Source organism: Echeneis naucrates, chromosome 21, assembly GCF_900963305.1.
Source record: "Echeneis naucrates chromosome 21, fEcheNa1.1, whole genome shotgun sequence".
Taxonomy (NCBI): Eukaryota; Metazoa; Chordata; class Actinopteri; order Carangiformes; family Echeneidae; genus Echeneis; species Echeneis naucrates.
In genome coordinates this window covers 428,392-450,837 of record NC_042531.1, presented here as the reverse complement: position 1 = coordinate 450,837, position 22,446 = coordinate 428,392, and the positions used below count along the sequence as shown (strand labels likewise).

At 45.7% G+C, this 22,446-nt stretch overlaps 1 protein-coding gene across 1 annotated transcript in view; it reads right to left on the bottom strand.

Moving 5' to 3' along the window:
• Positions 1–22,446, bottom strand: part of ttn.2 (titin, tandem duplicate 2) — a 169,942-nt gene that overhangs the window by 123,235 nt on the left and 24,261 nt on the right. The window contains 20 exon segments of the mRNA XM_029529910.1: positions 68–355; positions 441–719; positions 798–1,076; positions 1,157–1,435; positions 1,642–1,923; positions 2,024–2,302; positions 2,387–2,674; positions 2,763–3,041; positions 3,411–3,689; positions 4,074–4,352; positions 4,556–4,837; positions 4,931–5,209; positions 5,313–5,600; positions 5,845–6,123; positions 6,202–6,483; positions 6,553–6,831; positions 6,913–7,194; positions 7,438–8,001; positions 8,300–8,578; positions 9,240–13,061. Of these exon segments, the coding sequence (XP_029385770.1) occupies positions 68–355; positions 441–719; positions 798–1,076; positions 1,157–1,435; positions 1,642–1,923; positions 2,024–2,302; positions 2,387–2,674; positions 2,763–3,041; positions 3,411–3,689; positions 4,074–4,352; positions 4,556–4,837; positions 4,931–5,209; positions 5,313–5,600; positions 5,845–6,123; positions 6,202–6,483; positions 6,553–6,831; positions 6,913–7,194; positions 7,438–8,001; positions 8,300–8,578; positions 9,240–13,061 (9,447 nt within the window).

Genomic DNA, 22,446 nt, shown 5'->3' with positions numbered 1-22,446 from the left:
GGTTAAAGAGATACTCACCTTATGGGCTGGGATCACATGACCAATCATGGTTGGAGCATTTTCTAACCTTTGACCAGGAGGGAGCCGCTGCATTCGCAGCTTCCTGCTGCATTAGTCAGTTTGCATGAGTAAGATCCTGCGTCAGATAGCTCCAGCTGCTCGATCTCAATTGACACGGCATTGTCCTGCTGGATGAGTTTGTGTTTGACACCACTAGAGATTTTGCTCTTGTCTTTCTGCCACTCCACACTGATGGGGAGGGAACCAGATATTTTGCAACATATCTGAACAAAGGAGCCCAATACTTCCTGCATGTCTACCAGGGGTTTGATGAAGCTCGGAGGAATGACTTGTTCTGTTACCAAGACAACAATAAGAAAGAAATTAGAGTTTGCTCCATGTGTCTTGTGGACTACATGACTCTTCTGATCCTCACCGACCTGATACAATCACTTTGACTTTGCAGGTGCAGCTGCTGATGTGGTTTGCCACCTCAAAGACGTAATGTCCTTCGTCCTCCCTCTGGGCAGACTGAATCTTTAGGCTGCTGACATTGTTCTCAAAGCTCAGCTTATGCTGCCTGATAGACTGAAGCTCTCTGCCATCCTTCGTCCATCTGACTTTGAGCTCAGGGGAGCCAGTCACCTTACAGTCAAGACTGACTGGATCTCCAACTGTCACCCTGATCACTTCAGGTTTCTCTGTGATCTGAGGAGGCTCTACAATGCAAAGCAAAGTCCACAGTTCATAAAGTGTCTGACTGAGACCCTGAAAAGATCAGTGGAGCTCAGGTATACCTTGGACTGTGAGCGTGGCAAAGCATTTGTCCTGCCCGGCCTCATTTACCACCTGGCAGGTGTATTTCCCGCCGTGTGTTGCCTCACAGGCAGGAATCCTGAGAGTGGCCACGTTGTTCTCAAATGTCCTCTCAATCTTTGCGTCCTCCAAAATCCAGTTCTCATCTTTTTGCCATTGTACAGAAAGAGTGGGTGAGCCCGACACCACACAGTGAAACACAGCCATTTTACCCAGAACGGAGACTGTGTTCTCCATCCTCCTGGTAAATGTTGGTCGTTCTATTTGAGAAAACCAATGAAATGGTTAGTTCCCACCTTGACAGATCAGCATACTGATGTGTAATTCTGCTTGGACCGACCTTTGAGGTTGAGCGTAGTCTTACACATACAGCTTCCCACCTCGTTAGCTACAGTACATTGATATTCACCAACATCTCCAGTGTCACATTTGTGCACTTCCAGACCCAGAATGTCGTTGGTCTGGGAGAAACCATGTTTAGCACTGGGTTTGATGGCCTTAGCATCTTTATGCCATGTTATCTCAAATGGACCTGTCCCAGAAACCTGACACTCGAAAGAGGCACTGGATCCCTTCACAACATCAGTGGGAGTCAGCTCTCTGATAAATGATGGAGGCTCTGAGATGAGATGAAACAAACCGTCACCTACATTCAATCATGTGAACAATTCCTTCCAGACTCATTAACACCTGCATGACTAAAAGCAAAGTTTCCATTGAAAGTGACAGAATTTGAAATAATTCAATAATCTGAATGATTCCCGCCTTTTCTTTAGGAAATCGTTGCTTACAATCCTACATTATGTTTCTTCTGACAGGGCTGACCTTTGACCTTGAGCTCCATGCTGCAGCTCTCACTTCCAGCTTCATTACGAGCCTCACAGTAATAAATCCCACTGTCTTTGGTTTCAGCTCCACAGACTTCCAGAGTGGCCACCGAGTTAACAAAAGCCATCTTGTAGTGATCACTGGGGTTGATCTCAGAGCCTTCCCTGAACCAGTAGATGTCTATCTCAGGTGTGCCGGTCACCTGGCACTCAAACACTTTACTCTGACTGGGACGGATCACAGACATACGAGCCGGTGTCCGTGTGAACTTAGGAGGCTCTGGAGGACAAAATAACATCAAACATTTAATCATCAGATTAGAAGAAATCTGTAGAGATTGAACAATATCCATCCCAATGTTGCAGTTTAAACAAATAACCTTTGACAAAGAGGTTGGCCTGACAGGAAGTGGAGCCCACATCGTTCTGGATTTCACACACATAGTCTCCAGAATCAGAGGTTTTGGCGAAAAAGAGCTCCAATGAGGTTGAAGTGTTGTCTTTCATCACATAGCAGTCAGCGCTGGAAACAATCTCTTTCTTGTCTTTGAACCATTTGATGGTCAGAGCCGGCGTGCCAGAGAGCAGCACATTAAACTGAACCTTTGACCCCGGCAAAACATTCATGGACTCAGGCTTTTCTAGAATACAGGGCGGTTCTGGAAGAGAAAAACAAGTCAGGTTCTGTGAAAGCTGCTGTCGGCGGTGCAGCTACATCCAGCAAAGAGAAAGTTTGTTCAAACCTTTGACAAACAGGGTCCCTGAGCACTGGACTGTCCCTGCCTTGTTTTTAGCAATGCAGGTGTAGCTGCTGCTATCTTTACTGCCAAGATTAGAGATTTCCAGAAAAGCAACATTCTCAAAGAATGTGCATTTGTATTTGTCATCAGTCTGGATCTCCGTCTTATCTTTGTACCACTGAATGGTTATCGGCAGAGAGCCTGATATGAGACAGTCCAAGTGAGCAAACGATCCTTTGATACCTTCCGTTTGCTTCAGTTTTCTTGTAAAAGATGGCGGAATTATTTGATCTGAGATGGTAAAAGGAAAAAGAGATGAGAAGTTCAAAATAAACTAAACAAAAAAACCCCACAACATTTATGTCAATAAGGAACTAACCCAGAATGGTGAGCGTGGCCTCACAAGAACTTTGTCCAACATCATTAGAAACCCTGAAGGTGTATTCACCGCTGTCACTTTTCTCCGTTTTAATAATCTTGAGCACTGAACTGGTGTCTGTGGTCTGGACTTTATAGCGCTGGCCTGAGGTCAGCTCAGTGTTGGCTTTCAGCCATCTGGCCTTCAGGGGTTTTGTGCCTGAGAATCTGGCCTCCAGCGTGGCCGGATCCCCCTGAGTCACACTGATAGATTTGGCCTCCTCTGTGACCTTGGCTGGTTCTGAGACATCAAAGAAAACAGTCAGCAAAGACTGAGACTTCCTGCTCCAAGAACTGGACTGAGAACTGAAGTCAGACAAAGATGCATTTGATTTTCATCAACTCCTGAAGGCACCAAAATGGAAAAACTTTGAGTCAATATCAGTGTTTCATTAACGTCATGAGGAGGATTAGATAGAATGAATTGTCAGTGACTGGGCCGAGTCTGGATCTAGTCCCAGATTAACAGTGGGATTTTATACTTCGGTGGCTGCAAACCTAGAAAAGTGTGATTTCATGAGTTGATAAAGATCACCTGAACACACCTTTGGAAAAATTCAGTTTCAGGAGTTTATTGTCCAATGCACCATCTTGAGTATTTTAAACAAACCTTTGACTGTCAAAACAGCCGAGCATGTTTGGCTTCCAGCCTGATTCTGTGCCTGGCAAGAGTATTTGCCGCCATGTTTGCTCTGTAAATTGGTGATGTGCAGAAGAGCCGTCCTGTTCTCATATGTGATCTGAATGTTTTCAGCCTCTTTGAGCTCATGGTTGTCTTTCAGCCAGGACACAGTCATGGGCTCTGAGCCCTTCAGGAGGCACTTCAGAGAAACCTCGCTGTCCACCAAAGAACTTTGGTTGTCCAGCTTTTGCACAAATGATGGTGGTTCTAGAAGGAAACATTCAGATGGATGTTACTGAGCCTTCCTGTTCAGAATTCTGTGTTTGTCACTAAATTCTGGAAACCAGCTAAAAAGGGTCTGTTGAACCTCAATCAGAGAGCTGCTATCTGATCTCCAACCTCTTGATCCAAGAGAGTTCAATTATCTTCTACAGAAAATGAAAACGAAATGAGCAGCTTCATCCTTTCACTGAATAAGAAGCTAATTTTGTTGGCCAGTTAGGTTAAATCCTACATTTTCAATACCATGTTTGTTCAGTCAGGAAGGAAATATCTGCCTGACGGATCTGTGAGTCTATCTGAGGAGAAAACTGAAAATTCAAGATTTCGAAATGGCAGCAGACATTTCTTAACACATAAAGCTGAACCAACCTTTGAGGGTCACCTGACAATCACAGGAGACCTTCCCCACTTCATTCTCAACCGTGCACCGGTATGAACCAGCGTCCCCTGCCTCCACTGCCAGTACCTGCAGGGCCACCAGGTCATCCTTAACTGTGATCCTGTGTCTCTTGTCATTCCTAATCAGCTTAGTGTTTTTAAAGAATGACACAGTGTATGGGGCAGAACCAGTGACTTGGCCTTCCAGCATCATCTCAGAACCTTTAACCACATCTTTGGGTTCCAAGCTACGCACAAACAAAGGTGGTTCTAGAAGAAAACAACAGGCGAGATGACAGCAGTGCATCAGAACAAAACTGGAGCTTGGCTCAGACTCTTGAGTTGTTCTAATAACAGAATCTTCCATTTTACGCCCCATTTTAGGCTTCAGTGTTCCACTTTATCATCTTAACTGAAGAAAAGCTAAAAGCCTTCATTCACAGTGAAGCGTAAACAACCTTAAGTAAACCAACCTTTGACTGTGACTGTGCTGCTGCAGCGGTCACTTCCAGCCTTGCTGGACGCCACACAGATAAAATCTCCACTGTCCTCTACTGAACAATTGACCATTTCCAGGGACGCCACTAAGTCATCTACGGCCATCGTGTATTTAGCACTGGGGCTGATCTCCATTTCATCTTTGAACCATTTGAAACTGATTTCAGGGCTTCCCGTCACTCTGCACTCCAGTCTGATGGTGTCACTGCTGGTGACCAGCTTGGTGGCCTCAAGTTTCCTCACAAACACAGGAGGTTCTGAGAGAAGAGGTTAAGATTCAGTCAGAAGATATTATGTTAGTGACAAAAGGACATTTTTCATGCAGCTGCAGACGTGACAGAGGACGGCACCTTTGACAAAGAGCACTACGGTGGAGTCCACCTTCCCAGCATCATTGGAAACTTGGCAAGTGTATTTAGCGGAATCACTGGGCTTGACAGAGTGAAGCTCCAATGAGCTCGAGGAGGCATCTTTCTTTATGAAACATGTGCTTCCAGTTACAATCTCTTTCTCCTCTCTGAACCACTTAACAGCCAACGGAGCCGTTCCAGTGAAGGCTGCTTTGAAGGAAACGGTGGTTCCCGGAATAACATCCTGGTTGTCTGGCTTCACAGTGAACACTGGGGGCTCTGGGGGCCATTAATAAAACAAAATTTGCAATTCATATTAGCACAAAATCATTTCAGGATTGTACACAGCACAGACACACAATGTGAGGGAAGCGGTGGTAACCTTTGACATAGAGCGTGCTGCTGGTTTCTTTAAAGCCGGCTGAATTGGTGGCTCTGCATTTATAAACTCCAGAATCTGCCTTTTCCAGCCGGATAATTCTTAGGGTGGCAGAGCTGTCTTTGAATTCAGGCTGGAATTTGGATCCAGACATAATCTCCTGGTCATCTTTGAACCAAGATATCGTCATGGGTTGGGACCCAGACACTTTGCAATCCATGGAGACGTCACTACCGATGTTTCCATCAACTCTTTTCAGGGACTTGGTGAACGTTGGCGGCATTATCCGATCTGATTGTTGAAGAAAAATCATCTAATGCATTAACAGTTTCACTTTTTGAGCAGATTTGCTCGACGATATGACAGTCGAGTCTACTTCCAAACTTTAATTTAAAAAAATTAGATTATTGCCCCAAACCATGTGAATACAGTTCTGTCTGCTTCTTTGGATTTATCAATAAAACAAAACTAAGTGTATATTTTTTTAAGAAACTATTATTGACTTGTGTAAAAGAGGCAGAAAGTGGGAGCTAACCTAAGACAGTGACTGAGCATGTGCACTCAGCCTTCCCGACTTTATTTGACACTTCAATCTTGTACTCTGAGGTGTCTCCTCTTTCTGCCGTAAGAATTTTCATGGTGGCAATATTGTCTTTCAGAGTCATCTTATATTTTCTTCCACTGATCATCTCCTTTCCATCTTTAAACCATTTCACTTTCAGCTCCGGGCTTCCAGAAATTGTGCACTCCAATGTGGCTGAATCTCCAGCAGTCACACTAATGGATTCAGCAGGTTCTACGATTCTGGCAGGTTCTGGATAAGACAAACCTGTTAGTTACTACAATTTAAGAGTTACAACAACCAAAATGATGTCTGAACCAAAGATCTGACCTTGCACAGTCAAGGTGGCTTCACATTTTTGTTGCCCAGCCTCGTTCTCAGCGTGGCACAAATACTTCCCACCATGGCTGATGGCCACAGTTGTTATTGACAAGTTGGCAACATTATTCTCAAACACCATCTTGATATTTGGATCCTCATCTCTCAGTATTTCAGAGTCTTTCATCCATTTTACAGTGATGGGGGCCGAGCCCTTAATGGCTGCTTGGAGTTTGACTGTATTTCCCACCACTGCTGTGGTGCTGTCAACCCTCTTTGAGAAAACTGGGGGCTCTATAAAAACACATTATTAGTTAAACGTGTTTCTGAAGGAGATTAAACCTCCATAACCGGTTTACCAACCTTTAAGTTTGGCTAAGGCCTTCGTGGTGACTTTCCCCACATCATTGGATATGACACACTGATAATCTCCAACATCTGCACTTTCAAAGGACTGGATCTCCAACCGTGACAAGGAATCCTGGGAGATTATTTTATATTTCTGATCACCGGTGATTACTTTCCTGTTCTTTAACCAGCTGATTTCAAACGGAGCTGTTCCTGTGACCTCACACTCCAGCTGAGCTGCTGTTCCCTTCACCGCCTCCAGAGTCTGCAGCTCTTTTCTAATAGATGGCGGTTCTGGATTTGAAGAATAAGTATACAGTTTAAAACCGAATGTTTCTAAATTGAACAGAAAGTGTAAAATAATATTTGACAAACCTTTAACGGCTATAAGGGTATTGCAGCTTTCACTGCCGGCATTATTTGACACCTCACAGGTGTAACTCCCGCTGTCTGAGACCAAAACATTCATTATCTCCAAAGTAGCAACTCCGTTCTTAAAAGACGTTTTGTGTTTTTCTCCATCACTGAGCTCTGTCTCATTCCAGAACCAGTGGATGTGAAGCTCAGGTGAGCCTTTAATGGTGCACTGTAAACGTGCAGCTATTCCCTGTTTCCACGTAAACTTAGGATCCATTTTCTTGACAAAGGTCGGGGGCTCTGAAAGGAGTTTAGTTAAAAATCACCAAGATTTTCAAACATAAGCAAAAGAGGCAATCATAGAACATAATCACCAAGACAGAAGAGTCCGAAAGAGAGAGACAGAGGATAACACACAGAGATAGCAGTGCACAGTGTTAGCATCAGCTAGCAGTCGGCTGAGAACAGTAATAACCACCGGCTCATTTCAAGAGGGACACGACTTCATCACAGCTAATGAAAAGATCACTGTCAAGATCTTACCTTGAACTGTCACCACAGCCTCACAGGATGAACTCCCAGCCTCATTTGTGGCTGTGCACACATATTTCCCAGAGTCCTTCACTTTGGACTTGGGTATCTCAAGAACAGCCACCTTGTCCTCAAAGGACAGTTTACAGTCCATGCTCTGGTGGACTTTTTTGCCATCCCTGGTCCAGGTGACTGTAACACCAGTGTCCTCGTCCACCTGGCTCTCCAGCCTCAGCAGGTCATTGATAGCAGCTGAGACCGGTTCAATGGTCTTAACAAAGTTGGGCTTGTTGATCACCTTGAGTTCTGTGGTGAAGGTTGCTGTGCCGACGCTGTTGGAGGCCTTACATAGGAACACTCCCGCATCGGTCAGCTCAAGACTTTTAATGTGAAGGGAATACTTGTTCCTTTCACATTTTATGACATAAATTCCTTCAGAGGAGACGGCTATGTTGTCCTTGTGCCAGACAACGTCCATGGGTGAGGATCCAGTGAGTGTGCACTGAAACACAGCTGGTTTGCCCACATATAAAGTCATTGGCTCTGCTTTCGATACAAATACTGGCGGGTACATTTCTATGGAGAGCAGGTAAAACATGAAGAAAAGTTCAGAAAACATTTTTTTGCGTTTTTTTTTTTTAAAGAGCAAAAATCCAACAGCACAATAATATACCCTGTGCCATCCCGTCGTGGTGATGAATGTAATCTTAAAAATGACAATATTTCATTTGCAGCATCATTATATCGTCGCCAAATCTTCTATGCTGTGGTGCAGTGATACTGGGTGAAGTGCAGACGTGCATATAATTCTCTCTCTCTCAAACACATATACAGGCAGACGGATCATTTAAGAGCGTTCCCACTGGGATCTTACCGGTGACAACGAGCGAGGCGGTGCAGCTGTCAGTGCCATGCTGGTTTGAAGCCTTGCAGGTGTAATTGCTGCTGTCTGCTTTGACCGGGTTCAGGAGCTCCAGAGAGGAACTGTTGTGGCGGTTGAGGATCCGATACTTCTCACTCTGTCGGATCTCAATACCAGACTTGTACCATTTGAAGGTCACGTTTGGAGTCTCCTCAACTTCACATTCAAACTTGGCGTGGCTGCCGATGTTAATCTCCAGAGGTGTGATTTTCCGGCTAAAGACCGGCGGCACTGCAGCGCACAGACAGAATAAAAGAGAACTATTAATCATGGAATGAATGAAATAAATAGTTTGTATTTAAAAAACTGACACAACAGAATGGTGGCATGTACAGCAATGGAGGAAGGAAAGTCAGAAGTGACTGTGAAGAGGAAAAACAGCAAGAACTTTAGCCCCATGGTTTTACACAGGGAGCCTGAGAGAAGGTGCTATGACTGTACATGACTCTCATGGGGCTAGGGTTCCTGCTAAAGGGAGGAGAAATAATGTGAAAGATGAAGTGATGTCAGGTTGAAGCCCTGAGACATGCAGAGAGAAACTGCAGATGTGGAGAGAATGTGACAGAAGAAATCTGTTGCCACCGACATGCCAAAGTGATTATGGGAAACCATGAGAGACGCCTGAAGGCCAGACTCAGAAACATCACAGCGAGCTGCTGTGACCGTTCTGGTCTTCAGGCCATTACTGACCATAAAGTGAAATGACACAAACATGAGGGTGAGTTAGTACCATCCAGCGCCCCCTGGTGGCTCATGCTGAGCTATGAAATGAATATAGAGACGAAAGTGACATGAACAAATGTGTCATTTCATGTGAGGACAGAGGTCTTGAATGATTAGTGATTCTCAGAGAAATGGATGAATGAATGACACATTATTTTTTCTGTCAAACCTCTTGGGACCACAGTGAGCCTCGAAGACGTTGTAGTCCTGCCAGCTTCATTCTCAGCCTCACACACATATTCTCCTTGATGCTTCTCCTTCACAGTTTTGTTGATAACCAAAGTATATGTGTCGTTGTCTTTGGAACACTTGAACTCTTTGCCAGATTTCACTAATTGTCCGTTAAAAAACCAGTTTACATTTGTAACATACTTAATGGTGGTGCTAAAGGTTACTTCACTGTCTTCTTCGACAGACACATCTTTGAGGGAGCTGACTGTTACAGGCTGCTCTCTCTGTTCTGGGCTGGACACTGTGATCTCCTCTGTGAAGATCTCCCTGTGCTCCTTCTGGAGGCTGACATGCTCTACTTGTTCTACAGGAACGGTTGTGGGAGGCAGGGACGTGGTAAAAATAGTCGAACCAATATCTTTTTCTTGCCTTTTTGTCGCCTCTGACCTGACTTCCTGTCTAGACACCTGGACTGACTGCTCAAACGCCATGTGATCCTCAGTGGAAATCTTGATCTCAGATGAGATGGATTGTTCCACCTTTGCTGCTTTGGATTTCTGCACCACAATCTGCTGGCCTGTTGCAGCTCGTTCAACAGTCATCTTAGACTCTGTCTTAAGCGCAGCAGCATGAGACTTAACAGTAGTGAGATCCATCGTACTCTCTGCAACATTTACCGTCTCGACCATTGAGGACAGCATCTGTTTAGAGCTGGCTGAGGTAACCTGCACCCTCTGAGGTTTGTCTAGCTGCATGGTGCCTGGCTGCTCTGATGTAAGAACATGAGCTTCCTGGTACACGATGGAAAGGAAAGCTGCCTGGAGTTCAGTTCTGAGGTCGGCCGTCTGAGGGTATTTGCCCTCAAAAGCCAGAGTGATCTCCATTGGGGCGCCTGTTGTTGTGATGAGGTACGTGAAAATGGCCCGTTTGGGCTCTCTTTGAACCTTGACTTCCTGCACTTCTATGGCCTGTAATCTGCCTACAACATCAGCCAGTAGCACCGGCTGGTCACTGGCCACTGCGGACTGAAGAGCGTCTCTGAGCTGACGCCGAATATTAACACTGGATGGTTTTGGGATCTGAAGCACAAAGGTCATTTCTTTAGGAAGAGCTGTGCTGTCTTTGGATTCAGATATCATGAGGGGTAGTTTGGGCTGAGTGCTTACAACCACTTTACTTGACTCAGACTTGGTGATCTCTTGAGATAGCTCACCTTTGAGCACTCGCTTCTCATCCATCACTATGGATTGTCTGACCGACTGACCCTCTTGGATCTGAACAGCAAAGTCTTGTTCTGCTGCCTCTAGAAGCACACTGCTCTCAGTGGAGATCTCTTTCTCCTCGACCTGGATGGGTTCCGAGGGAACTTTAGGTTCTACTGCCATTTGGCCAGTGAATTTGTCCACATCAGTGAGACTCTGAGTGTGACCCTCCTCTAAGGCCTGACTTTCTGCCACACTTGTGACATGCATCACATTCCAGCGATCCTCCTTCTGCACCAAAGCTCGCTGCTGCTTGACGTCAGTCGTAACTGGCATCTCCTTTGGCAGCAGCATTGGCTGGTAGGAGAGCTGGAGGACGCTCTGAGGACTGGGTTCAGTCCGAAGGTGAGACTGAACTCCAGTCACAGACAAATCCATCTGTGTGTGGTAATCTGCTGTGAGCGGCCTCCTCTCTTCAGTGATGGCTGCGTGGCTTTTTGTCTTTTCCTGTTTCTGTGCTGCCACCTGCTGGTCGGGCTTCTCCACTATGAGAACACCCTCTTTAGGAAGAGCCTCCACAGGTTGGGCTGACTGCACATGCAGCAGACTCGGAGGCTCTTTCTGTGGCTGAATGTGCATGGCGCTGGCTTTGGCCTCAAACTCGGATATGTCCCCACAAACCACTGTCCTCTGCTCATCCTGGCTTACAGTGTGAAGCAGAGTGGGACTCTTCCGGCTCCCTGCCTGCTCTGGTTCTGGTTTCTCACAGGTGAAGCTCCTCTCAGATGGAAGGAGGTCCTGGTCTGTGATGACCTGCAGGTGTAACACCTGCTCCCCTTCGACCTGTGACTGAATGGACATGGCGCTGTCTAGACTTTGCAGCTGCTGCGTTGGCTCGGCCTGCAGCATTTGCTTCTCTTCAGCCATGAGTGCTGCCTTCATCATTTCATCTTTAGACAGATGGGCTGTCTCCTCAAATGGCCGGTGCATAGAGAATTCAGACTCCTTGGAAAGAGTCTGTTTGGACTCGCTCACCGAGGCCATGATGGTTTGATGCTGTTCTTTTCTAATGGAAGACTTCACAGCAGAATCTGCTGTTGCTAGTTCTACTGTATGACCTTCAGATAGAACTCGCTTTTCTGCAGACTGTGCTGAGTATAAAATCTTAACGCCTTCCTTCACCTTGTAGCCCTTCTCCTCCTGCGCTCCGGGAATCTCCTGAGACTGCTCTTTCAGGATGGGTAGCTGCGACTCAACTTGATGGCCACTCACAAGATGTTTGGCTTCTGAAGTGGGTATGAGTGTGGCAGACTTCCTGTCAGCCAGAGCCTCAATGCTAACACTAGAGAGTGGGGTGAGCTCCTCAGCTATGGCGGACATCACCTTTGACCTCTGCTCTCGAGCCACCTGAAGCTTAATGACCTCGGGGCTCTGAATGCGATCACAGTGCTGCTCTGTGACATCCTGACTCTCTTGAACAGATGATGTGAATGCTGCCATATGAAGCTGTTTTGCAGGAACAGCTGAGACTTGAGCTGGATGAGAGGAAACCACAGACACTCTCTCCTCTATCTCATGAGTCTGGAGAATGGCTGCCTGGTGGGTCAGCTGCTCACGATGGACTGTTGCAGCAGAAATATTGAGATCTCTCAGGGACGCCACCTGCTCACTGGGAATGATCTGTCGGTCTTCAGTGCCAATGGTATAAACCATCTGGTCTGACCTGATCTTGTCCTGGCCTGGAAGGCTGACCTGGTACAAGCGAGACTCGGTCGCCTGCTCCGTCACTGACACCTTATAGCCTTTCTTCTGCACTACTGTCTTCTGTTCCTGTTTGTGAGAAACTGAGACTGGTTCCCGAAACACAACCAGTTCAGCACCACAGGACGCCTCCCCAAATGTGTTGGAGGCCTTACAGGTATAAAAGCCAGCGTCTTCCTGTTTCACACTCTTGATATTGATTGAGCCAGAACCATCTGGGTTGGTTGTAATAATACAGTTTCTACTGCTCTGGATCTGGAAAGCACCTTTGAGCCACTTCACATTGGGCATCGGATCACCACCGACTTTGTAACTAAAGCAAACCTCTGCTCCCTCTTCACTCCTGACAGGCTGGATCTGAGCTGTGAAATTTGGTGGCTGACCTGTGACCTTAAACATCTTCTCAACCCATTTTTCTGCCTGACTAACATCAGTCTTTTTCACTTCGAGGTATGCAGTGCACGTTGTTTTTCCAAATCTGTTGGTGGCAGTGCAGGAGTACTCGCCCTCGAACTCAGTCGTAACCTTGGTGATGACTAACGTGTACTCCTCCCTCTCCTCTATAAGCTGATATTTAGTGGAGTTCTTAATCAGGTTTCCGTTGTGTGACCACTGAACGGTTGGCTTTGGTAAACCTGATACTCTGACGGTGAACCTGGCTGTTTCTCCGCTGCTTACAGCTGCCGGAGAGAGCTGGCTGAGGAAGACTGGCTTTTCTTTTTTCCTCTCTAAAGAGGAAGAGTAACGTTTGGACTCTGGCTTGAGTTCAAGTGTTTTTGTTTTCTGTGGTAACTGGACACCAGTGTAGAAGGTTTCCTCTTGCTCTTCAACAGTGGTGATGGTGGTGCTAGAACATTCTGTCAGGAAATATTGAGTAACACTGATGACAATATTCACAGGACAAAAGTGAATTCATTACAGCACATCTACAGAAAGTGTCCGTTTCAGTCAGTTTTAAACACTCATTAAATAAAGAATTTGGCTCTCTGCTTTTTACGGATAATTGACAGCTCATATCTAATCCCCAGAATCCACAGAAAATATAAATATCAAATTTGAGATTCAAATATTCTAATTACCTGTTTGTTGACTAAGTCCCTGAAGAAGGACAGTCCTACTGGACTCAAAATCTAACTAAATAACATGATAATAAGAAGTGATTCTTATTAGTGGTAATGTGTAATCTTTAAAAAGGGAAACAGTTCATGTGAGTTCACTTTTTTTTTTTTTAAGAATGACAGACGGACAAATGAAACGGAAGAAAACTTCCCCCAAACGAATATTTGACAAATTAAAATTTTCCCATCTGAAGAAAGGGATTTCCCTGCTTTTGTATTACAATCGTTGTGATAACACAAAAGTTTGTGTTATTTCTCCATTAATTAATTATTATTATTATTGTTGTATTTATTGAAATGGTAAAAATAAAGCAAAGAAACAAACAATTTGAATCCCAGAGAAGTAAAAAATGTCAGTGATGTGTGTGTACTTATAGTAGTGAGGTGGTGAAATAGACCGGATGTTCACTGAACACCTCATCAGAGGCTGAAAATGACACAAAGCGGTTTGTTCTGCTTTACACCAAACAAATAAACCAAAAAAAAAAAAAAAAAACAAGCTCAGATTTCAGCCTTAGACATATAATATTTTATTATATAAACTTTGAGACAAACCAACATGGCATCTGTACAAATAAACCATGAATTTCCATCTCAATGCAGATTTTTTTGGCTTATTTTACTAATAAATTCTACTCTGCACCACTAAAATTACACATATTTACAAGACATTAAAACTTTGAGTTTTAGAAAAGTTTCACAGTATTATTCATTTTCAAAAATTGTCTACTGGAAAATAACCGTCTTTCCTTAAGATCACAAACACACACACTCACACAAAAAAAAAGAAAATGGCAGCACAAACTGAATCATTCCAAAAATGCAACATTAAAATATATTCTTGATATTCCTGATGTCTGATTTGAAATGACTGGTTTCTTTTTTTACTTTAGTCCCAGCTTGGATAGTCACTCTGGTGTATTCTTGTATTTCAGGCTCAATATTTGGTGTATATTTTTAAGAAGTTACCTCTCAGTGAGGAAACTCACTTCAACAAAAAGGTGTTATTGTGAATATTTTCTGTTTTTGTTTTGTGAGATTTTTCCACATATATCTAATATTAAGAGTTTGAGCTGTTATTATCTTTGGTGCAACCACGATGTTAAAAACAGACTGCTAACTTTTTTCTTCTTTGGCTAAAACACAACAGAAGCCCAAAACTGTTTTTCAAAGCCCACATAAAACAAACTATCTATCTATCTATGACAATTACATAGTTACCCAGAAATCATTTCATCTCTCCTGCTGAATGTAGCCTATGGTAGCTTTGAAGAAAATAACACTGACCGTCTACACTCAGCAACAGCTTCAGTCTCAGTGAAGACAAAGAACTGCATCAAAAAACAAAGAACACTTTTCAACAGCTGATAAAACTTACATTTTCTTTTCATTTTAATATTTCACTTCACTCCTTAGAGAAGCCAATGTCGAAATTATTTCTCCGGCCATTTTCCTTTCTCAGGAGACTGAAACTGATACGTCTGTTCAGCCTCTAAAACACTTTGAGCAGCGCTGTGCTCTCGATGCAGCCGGCTGAGTTTTGGATTCTGCACTTGTACTCGCCAGCATCACTCTGGGTCACGTTAGTAATGAGCAGGTTGAAATGTCCTGCAGTTTTCTCCTGGATGATACACCTGCTGTCTGTGACACGATATCCGTCTTTGTACCACTCAGCGGTGGGGTTCGGTTTCCCGGTAAACAGACACTGAAGGATAACGGGCGTCCCAACTGCTGCTGTGACATTAGTCAGTGGGATGACACATTTCGGGGCGGTCTCTGTCACCTGGAACTGGAAACTACACATATCAGAGGACTTTCCTTTGAATTCGATCTTGTCATCTTTTGCTGGCTCAGCAAATACATCAAAGTTAATGCTAACATATTTCTCTCCCTGTTCACTGGTTTTGTTGTCGGTGTTGGCCATCAGCCTGACGGCCCGCTGAGACTCATCAGCTTCCTGCTCAAACTCAAACTCAAGCTCAATCTCTGACACCTGTTCACCATCAAATGATGTGTTGCCAACCATCAGGTCAAATTTCTGAGGCTGAACTTTGGCGCTTCCTAGAGACACGGCAGTCAACTCTCTGCCTCTGGTCTTCCCTGAGAACATTTTGGCATTGAGCACCACCAAGGAGGCCCTGCAGAGAGTCTCCCCAACAACGTTAATTGCTCTGCAAGTATAAGCTCCACTGTCCTGTGTTGACACTTTACAGATCTTCAGGAAGTGGTTGTCTCCATCTGATGAGTGCAAGTATTTTTTGTTGTCGTGAGGAATTTTCTTGTCCCCTTTGAACCAGGACACAATGGGAGATGGGATACCCATGAGTGAGCACTCAAACATGACGGTTGTTCCCTCCGGGCCCTCCATGTCACAGATAGGATTAATGAATCTCGGAGGCATTTCTGTCACCTCAAAAGCTATTTTCAAATCATTGTGCTCCTGGGAGACAAAGTCAACGGCGCCCTCCTCATAAATGCTCGGTAACACATCCAAAGATATAATCATGCTCTTGTTGTCAGCAGTGTACTCGGGAATGGTGATGATTTTTACCTGTTTCTCAAATTCTTTCACCTCATTTTCATCCAATTCTACTTCAAGCAAAATCTCCTGAGGAGATGGAGAACGAGATGAATCCCCTTCCTCCACATCAAACTCCATCACATGTTGATGAGTGACAGCAGGTGGGGCAGGCATGAGCCTCACTTCCTGTGATACAACGACCACTAAAGTAACACTTCTGGCTTCACCAACATAGTTCACAGCCTCACATATGTACTCGCCCTGATCTGCTTTAGTTACATTAAGAATTGTCAGAAAGATGGTATCACCATCTCTCTCCATTTTGACTCTGCCACCTGCCACCAGTTGGGTTTTGTTGCAGAACCACTTGACCTCAGGAGAAGGAAGTCCAAACACCTCAGCACAGAACGTCAGGGAGTCGTTTTCAAACACTCTTTTCTTAATGAGAGGTTTGAGGAAGGCGGGAGGAATTCCCTGTACTTTCTCCTGAAGGCTGGACAGAGCTAACGACCCCCTACCCCTGCTAAGGGACTGACTGTCATCCACATGTACTCCAAGCGGTGTCAGTTCCATTCCCTCATCAGCAGGAGATGTCAGGAACTGAACCGGCGAAAAGAACATCTCACTGGAGTCTCCAGTGGAGGGTCTCTTGTGTTCCACAGGGGAGAAAGGATTCTCCTGAGGAGTCATAAAGCCACCAGGTGTATCAGAACTGGGAGTGTGGAAGGATTCTGCGATTGGCTGGGAGGCCTCGGTAGATGAGCCCGGAGTGTAGAACCTCTCAGCTACCTCAGCTACTTCTTCACTCACAGTGCTGCCGATCTCTATGGACATCTCAGACTCGGGGGACAGGGGTCGACCCCAGTCTGTTGGAGGGTTGTAGTAGTCGTACACAGCACCAAACGTGACCTCCTCCTCTACCATGGAGCCGACTACTGCCGCTGCTCCAGCTTCAGCTGCTGAGGCCTTTTCTGAAACACCTCTCTCGTGTCTCTGGCAAGCAGCGTCCGCAGACAGACTGACTGGCTGAACTCTGCCAACAATGTCTACTTTATGTTTCACAATTAGTGGCTGAGGTTCTGCCTTCATCTGAACATCATGATCCACGATCTGTGAATGAGGCTGAACGACATCTTCAGCCACCAACACCTCTGCCTCTCTAGTGATGCTGGCTTCGGAGTCTGCCATACTGAGGAAGACACCACTGTCCAAAGAGGGCTCTGGGGGTGAAGAAAGTTCAGTCCTGATGGGTTTGTCCAAAGAGGGCTGTGGGATGACCATCAGCTCCTCACCAACAGATTCGAGTTCCTTACTAATTTGCATGCCACCAGGGGTCAGAATATCCCCCTCAGCACTTCCTTCAAGGCCTAGTTTATCTTCCACTTCTGTTGACTCCTCCACAGCGCCAGCCACTCTAACAACAATTTCTCTAACAATTTCTGCTTCACTGTGAGTGGAAGGAGACCCTGCAGGTGCACGCTGTCTCTGATGTTCAAGGGACTCAGGATGTCTTTTAGACTTAACTTCTTGAGCTAGACCTGATGTTCCAACAGAGCGTTTTACTGCAGGAACTTTTTCTGACTGGAACTGAAAGAAGCTGCTGGTCCTATCAAAGTGAGTCGGCACAATGTTCTCTCTAAACAGCCCCCCTTCAGCTGCCTCTTCCTGCACAGGTGAAACAACAGGTTTCTGTGGCCTCGGCCTGACCAGCTCTGGTGACTCCTGAACTTCCCCCACAAACTGTTTAACTGCACAATGTCTTTCTTCTAAACGTCTTCCCTCTGCAACATCACTAGGTATCACACCAATTTTACTGTCTTCCCTCTGGGAGGTAGGAAACTCAGAGACAGATTTGTCTACAGGAATAGATTTAGTGACATCAGGTGCAGCTTTGCGAGAACACGGAACTCCTGATGTAATATCTTCTGCACATACCGGTTCCTGTTGACTGGGGGAGTGGGTCACTGCAGGAATAAACTCTTCAGGGAAAAGTGTATCTTTACTCTGCTCGTCTGGAGAAACTGGATTCATCAATGCAACTGGAGAGTCCGACTCAAAAGCTTGTTTAATCTGAGAAACTTTAATAACTGCAGCAGATGCCTGCAGACCACAGCCAGAGAGAATTGGTGGGTCTCTGGATACCCGGGATCTGGGTTTTACCACTTTGGCTGCTGCCTCTGAAGTGGTTTGTGAGCTCACAGGTTTATCCCTCGTGTGAATGATCCCATCCTTAGCAGGAGCTTCAGGAAACACATCATCCCCATCAGCTTCAACAGCCTTTGAGAACTGGACCGGCTCTGTCACTTGAAATAACACATCAGAGATGTTTGTAACTTCCCCCAGCTTATTTCTAGCAACACATTTGTACTCTCCAGCATCAGTGTACGTACAGCTGTTGATGTACAGCCTGCTCACTTTATCATCTACCTCAACTCTGTATTTTCCACCTGACACATCAAGGCAAACATCGTCAAAATACCATTCGACCTCAGCAGCGGGTTCATCAGGAATTATACACTCTAACAAAGCCGTACTTCCTTCAGAACAGACTTTGTTCTGTGATTCACTGATGACGTGAGGTGCTTCACTGACCACGTCAAAGGAGAAGGTAAACTTGTGTTTAAAATCATCGCTTGGCACCCCTGCAGTTTTCTCTGGAAGCCAAGGTTTGTCATCACCGCCTTCCTCCATCACCTCAGGGATCGGAGTAGGGGCAGTGATTCTGATCTCTACAGCTGAAGAGCTGAGAGAATCATCTGAGAACTGGCGCCTGTGAATCACTGCCTGAGGCACCTGAAGCGTTTCCTTCCCTGAATCCATGTAGGACCAAAGTTCCTGCTCCTCCATGAGGTTGTCCTGGTTTTCCTCTTCCTTCTCTAGCTCCTGTGTAACTACCACCTGCTGTTTGACATCCGATCTTCTCGTCACCTTTTTGTCTGATATCCGGAGAGAGGCACTGCAGATGGATTTGCCGAATTTATTGGTGATGACACAGTCATACATCCCTTCGTGGTCGGTGGTTGGATAGAAGATAGTGAGCTTTGATCTATTAGATTTGCTCATGATGTTGTAGTCAGGGTTGTGAGCTAATGGGTGTCCATCTTTGAGCCAAGTGACGGTGGGTTCAGGATCACCCTGGAACTGACAGGTAAACTCTGACATCTGACCAATTTTTACTGTAACTGAAGACATGTCTGTGGTGAACACTGGACATGAGCCTCTCACACTCGTGTCTCCTTTAATATTCGACTCCAGGACTTGCTCCTCCTTCTTTATAGCTCCAAAATCAAGACATTCTGCACTCACTTCGCTGCCCAATTGTTTTTCCAGCTTTTCACTTCTCAGCTCTCTCCTTACACTTGCTGAACCCTTCTGTTGGCTCCGTTCGCTGCTCTCTCTAGAGGTTCCTAATTCTTCTCCCAACCTTCTCTCCTCTCTCATTTCAAACTGATAGAGTTGACTACTGGATTTATCAAAAGTCGTAGTGGACTCCTCCATGCTCTGCCTCCTCACTGCTTCTCTTTCCATGTCTTCCGGGCAGTGTCTCCTGACCGAGGGACACTCTTGGGAAGGTTGAAGAAGGCTCGCTTCCTGAGCAGAGGCCACTTCACATTGCTCAAAAGGCAAACTGGGTGTTTTGGTGGCAGAGTGTCTCTGAAGCCCTGCAATGTTTTTGGCAGGAGTAGGAGTAAAATCAGTTGAGACAGCTGTGGGCCACTGTAAATCCAGATGTGCATGAGAATATGTTGGTGCAAAAGGGGGCTGATGAGTAGGAGATGGTTTGTACCTAGCAGGATGCTGAAGATTTGGAGATGTTTTTGTTGCTAATGTGTGTGGACACTGAAGGTCAGTGGGTTGACTTTCAGCAGAAACGACACCTTGGTGGGGGGGCTCACTATCAAAGGGGGAAATTGTGTCAAATGGTAACTTAGCACCAGACGGTTTGGCTTGAGCATCCAAAGCCCACTCAGTCTCTAGTTCAGTGACATCTTCTTGTTCTACAGCATCTTGTTGCCACTTTAGAATGCGCTGAGCCAGAGCTTCCTCCTCACTAACGAAGTAATCGCTGTCCCTTTGCAGCCTTGTTTCACGGCCCTCCGTCGGCAGCTCGCTGGGAGTTTGCCACTGCAGAACCTCATCCGGCTGATCTTGGAAACCTGCAGGAACTGATTCAGTCAAAAGGAACTTTTCTTTGGCTATTTTCTTCGAGGGGGTTTTGCTGCTATAAACCACCTGAGGTTGTGGAACTGATTCTGAAGCCTCAGCAACATTTCTTCCAACCTCAAAAGTTCCTTCTATCTGTAATGGGGAGTAACGGCCCACCCAACCAGCTTCCGCCTCCACAGTTTGTTCTTGCTCCATCAAAACATCCTGTTGCCATTTCATGATCCGCTGAGTTAGAGCTTCTTCTTCACTGACAAACGTCTCACCCTCATTCTTTAGTTCGGAGATGTTCTCCCTTGACAACTGGAGCTCACGCTCTTCTCTCGTTTTCTCAAACAACATCTTCTCTGCTCTTGATTTTGTTCTCGGTGATGACTCAGCTTTAACGTCTACTGCTCTGGCTTTTATTCTGGGGGATTTTTGTGCCAGCATGATCGTGGCTTCATCCTGATCGCCTCTGATTTTGACTTTTGTTGACTTCATGCTCAGCAATGGAGCGTGGCCTACAGCTTCTCTATTCCCCACCACTTCCTGTTGGTTGTAAATATTCCCTTCAGGAGCAGCATACAGAGTCTCTGCCACCATGGGAAGATCACTTTCAGGTTGGACTGCCTCTTCTTCTGACATTTTCATACCTTGCTGCCATTTCCTGATCCGCAGGGCGAGAAGTTTCTCCTCACACTCCATCCGATCAGCTTCCAGGCTCTCCTCATACTGAGCCCTCAAAGACCCCGAACTCTCCTCCTCAAAGGCTTCTTTAGGTGTTACATCTTCACTGAGCAACTTCTCCTTGACACATCTGACTGGCCTTGTTCTGGGCAATCTTTGTGCCATGGTGAGTGGTGCCTCAAATTCTGTTTTCTCCAATTTACTCTCCATAGTAACTGACTTAACAGGCAGGTAGGGGGCTGGTTCAAGGTCTCCTCTGGTTTTTACTTCAGGTGGCTTTGGTGCTGATGTGATTCCAACATCTGGATCTACTAACTTTGTCTTCATTGGAGGGGCTTTATGGAATAAAAGAGGCTTGACCTCAACGTTTACAGTTGCTTTTTTCTTGATCGCTTCCTGTTGGGTGTAAATGTTTTCCTCAGGCTCCATATACTGAGTCTTTGCCGACAGGGGCAGATCAGTTTCAGGGTGAAACATCTCCTCAGGCACCCTGTTCCCTTGCTGCCATTTCCTGATCCGCAGGGCAAGAAGTTTATCCTCACACTCCATCCGATCAGCTTCCAGGCTGTGTTCATACTGAGTCCTCAGAGATCCTGAACCCTCCTCTTCATACAACTCACCTGTTTTGGAAATGCCTTCTGGAGTTACTGATTCTCTGAGGAACTTCTCCCTGGTAAATGTGATTTGCATAGGCCTGGTTGACTCCGGGAGGGTGATTTCCTCCTTGGCCGGAACACCCTGGACAGATTCCCTGCTGTCTGTGTGCGCTGTAATTTCTGGATAACCTGTTTCAGAGTACAAGGCTTCGGATTTTGTAGCCCCCACTTTGTGCTCAGCAACAACACTGTGATGTTCACTGACCATTGGCTTCAATCTAACATTAGCCTGAGATTCACTTACACTCTCAACATTTTTCTCTTTCAGAGAGTGAGCTCCTTCTGATTTCCTCTCTGTCTGCGACACCAGCACGTCAACCAGTTCCCCCCTCATTAACTGGATAGCCCTCATTCTCGACTGAGGCTCAAATGAATGTCTCACTCGAGGCCGAGCCGGATCAGAGCTGAAGGTTTTAGCCTGAAGCTCTCTGTGGCTTTCTCCCAAATCTGAATGTCGACTGAAATGCTGGACTTCAGGCAGAGAGGTAGGTTTAAGCCTGAGCTTCTCCACATACTCTGCATAGCTTGACTCGCTAGCAACCGACTCCAAGTCAAACTCAGACGAGGACATGGTGGAGATGGAAAGCCTTTTCTTCTGTTTTACAGCTTTTTGGAGAGTGGTCAGTTTTGTTCTGACCTCATTGTGAAGACTCTCAGTGTCGCTGAACCGTTCGCTGTACCTGTCACTGCACCGGTCGCTAAACTTATCGCTGAATCTGGCGCCAGTGCGCCGGTCACAGTAGATGTCACTGAATCTATCGTGAAAGTGTTCAGACCTGTCAAACATGAGGGGAGGGGAGGGGGCACGCTCAGATGCCGTTTCCAAGCGTTTTGACTCTTTCTCTGTCTCTTTTTCCTTTGAATGACCACCAGACCGAAAGTACACAGTTCGCACCAAAGAACTCTTAGAACGAGAACGTCCCTGATGGACTTTAGACATTTTGTCGAACGGAGACCCCACACACCTGAGGTCAACCCTAATCTTCCTCTCTTTCCTCTGCTCTGCCATGTTGTCCACACTTTCATGTGCTTTGGCAGATCGTTTCACAAAACCCAGGTAGTTCGCAGATTGTTCTTCCCTCAGTGACACTAAGAGTGATGCTGTGGACTCAGC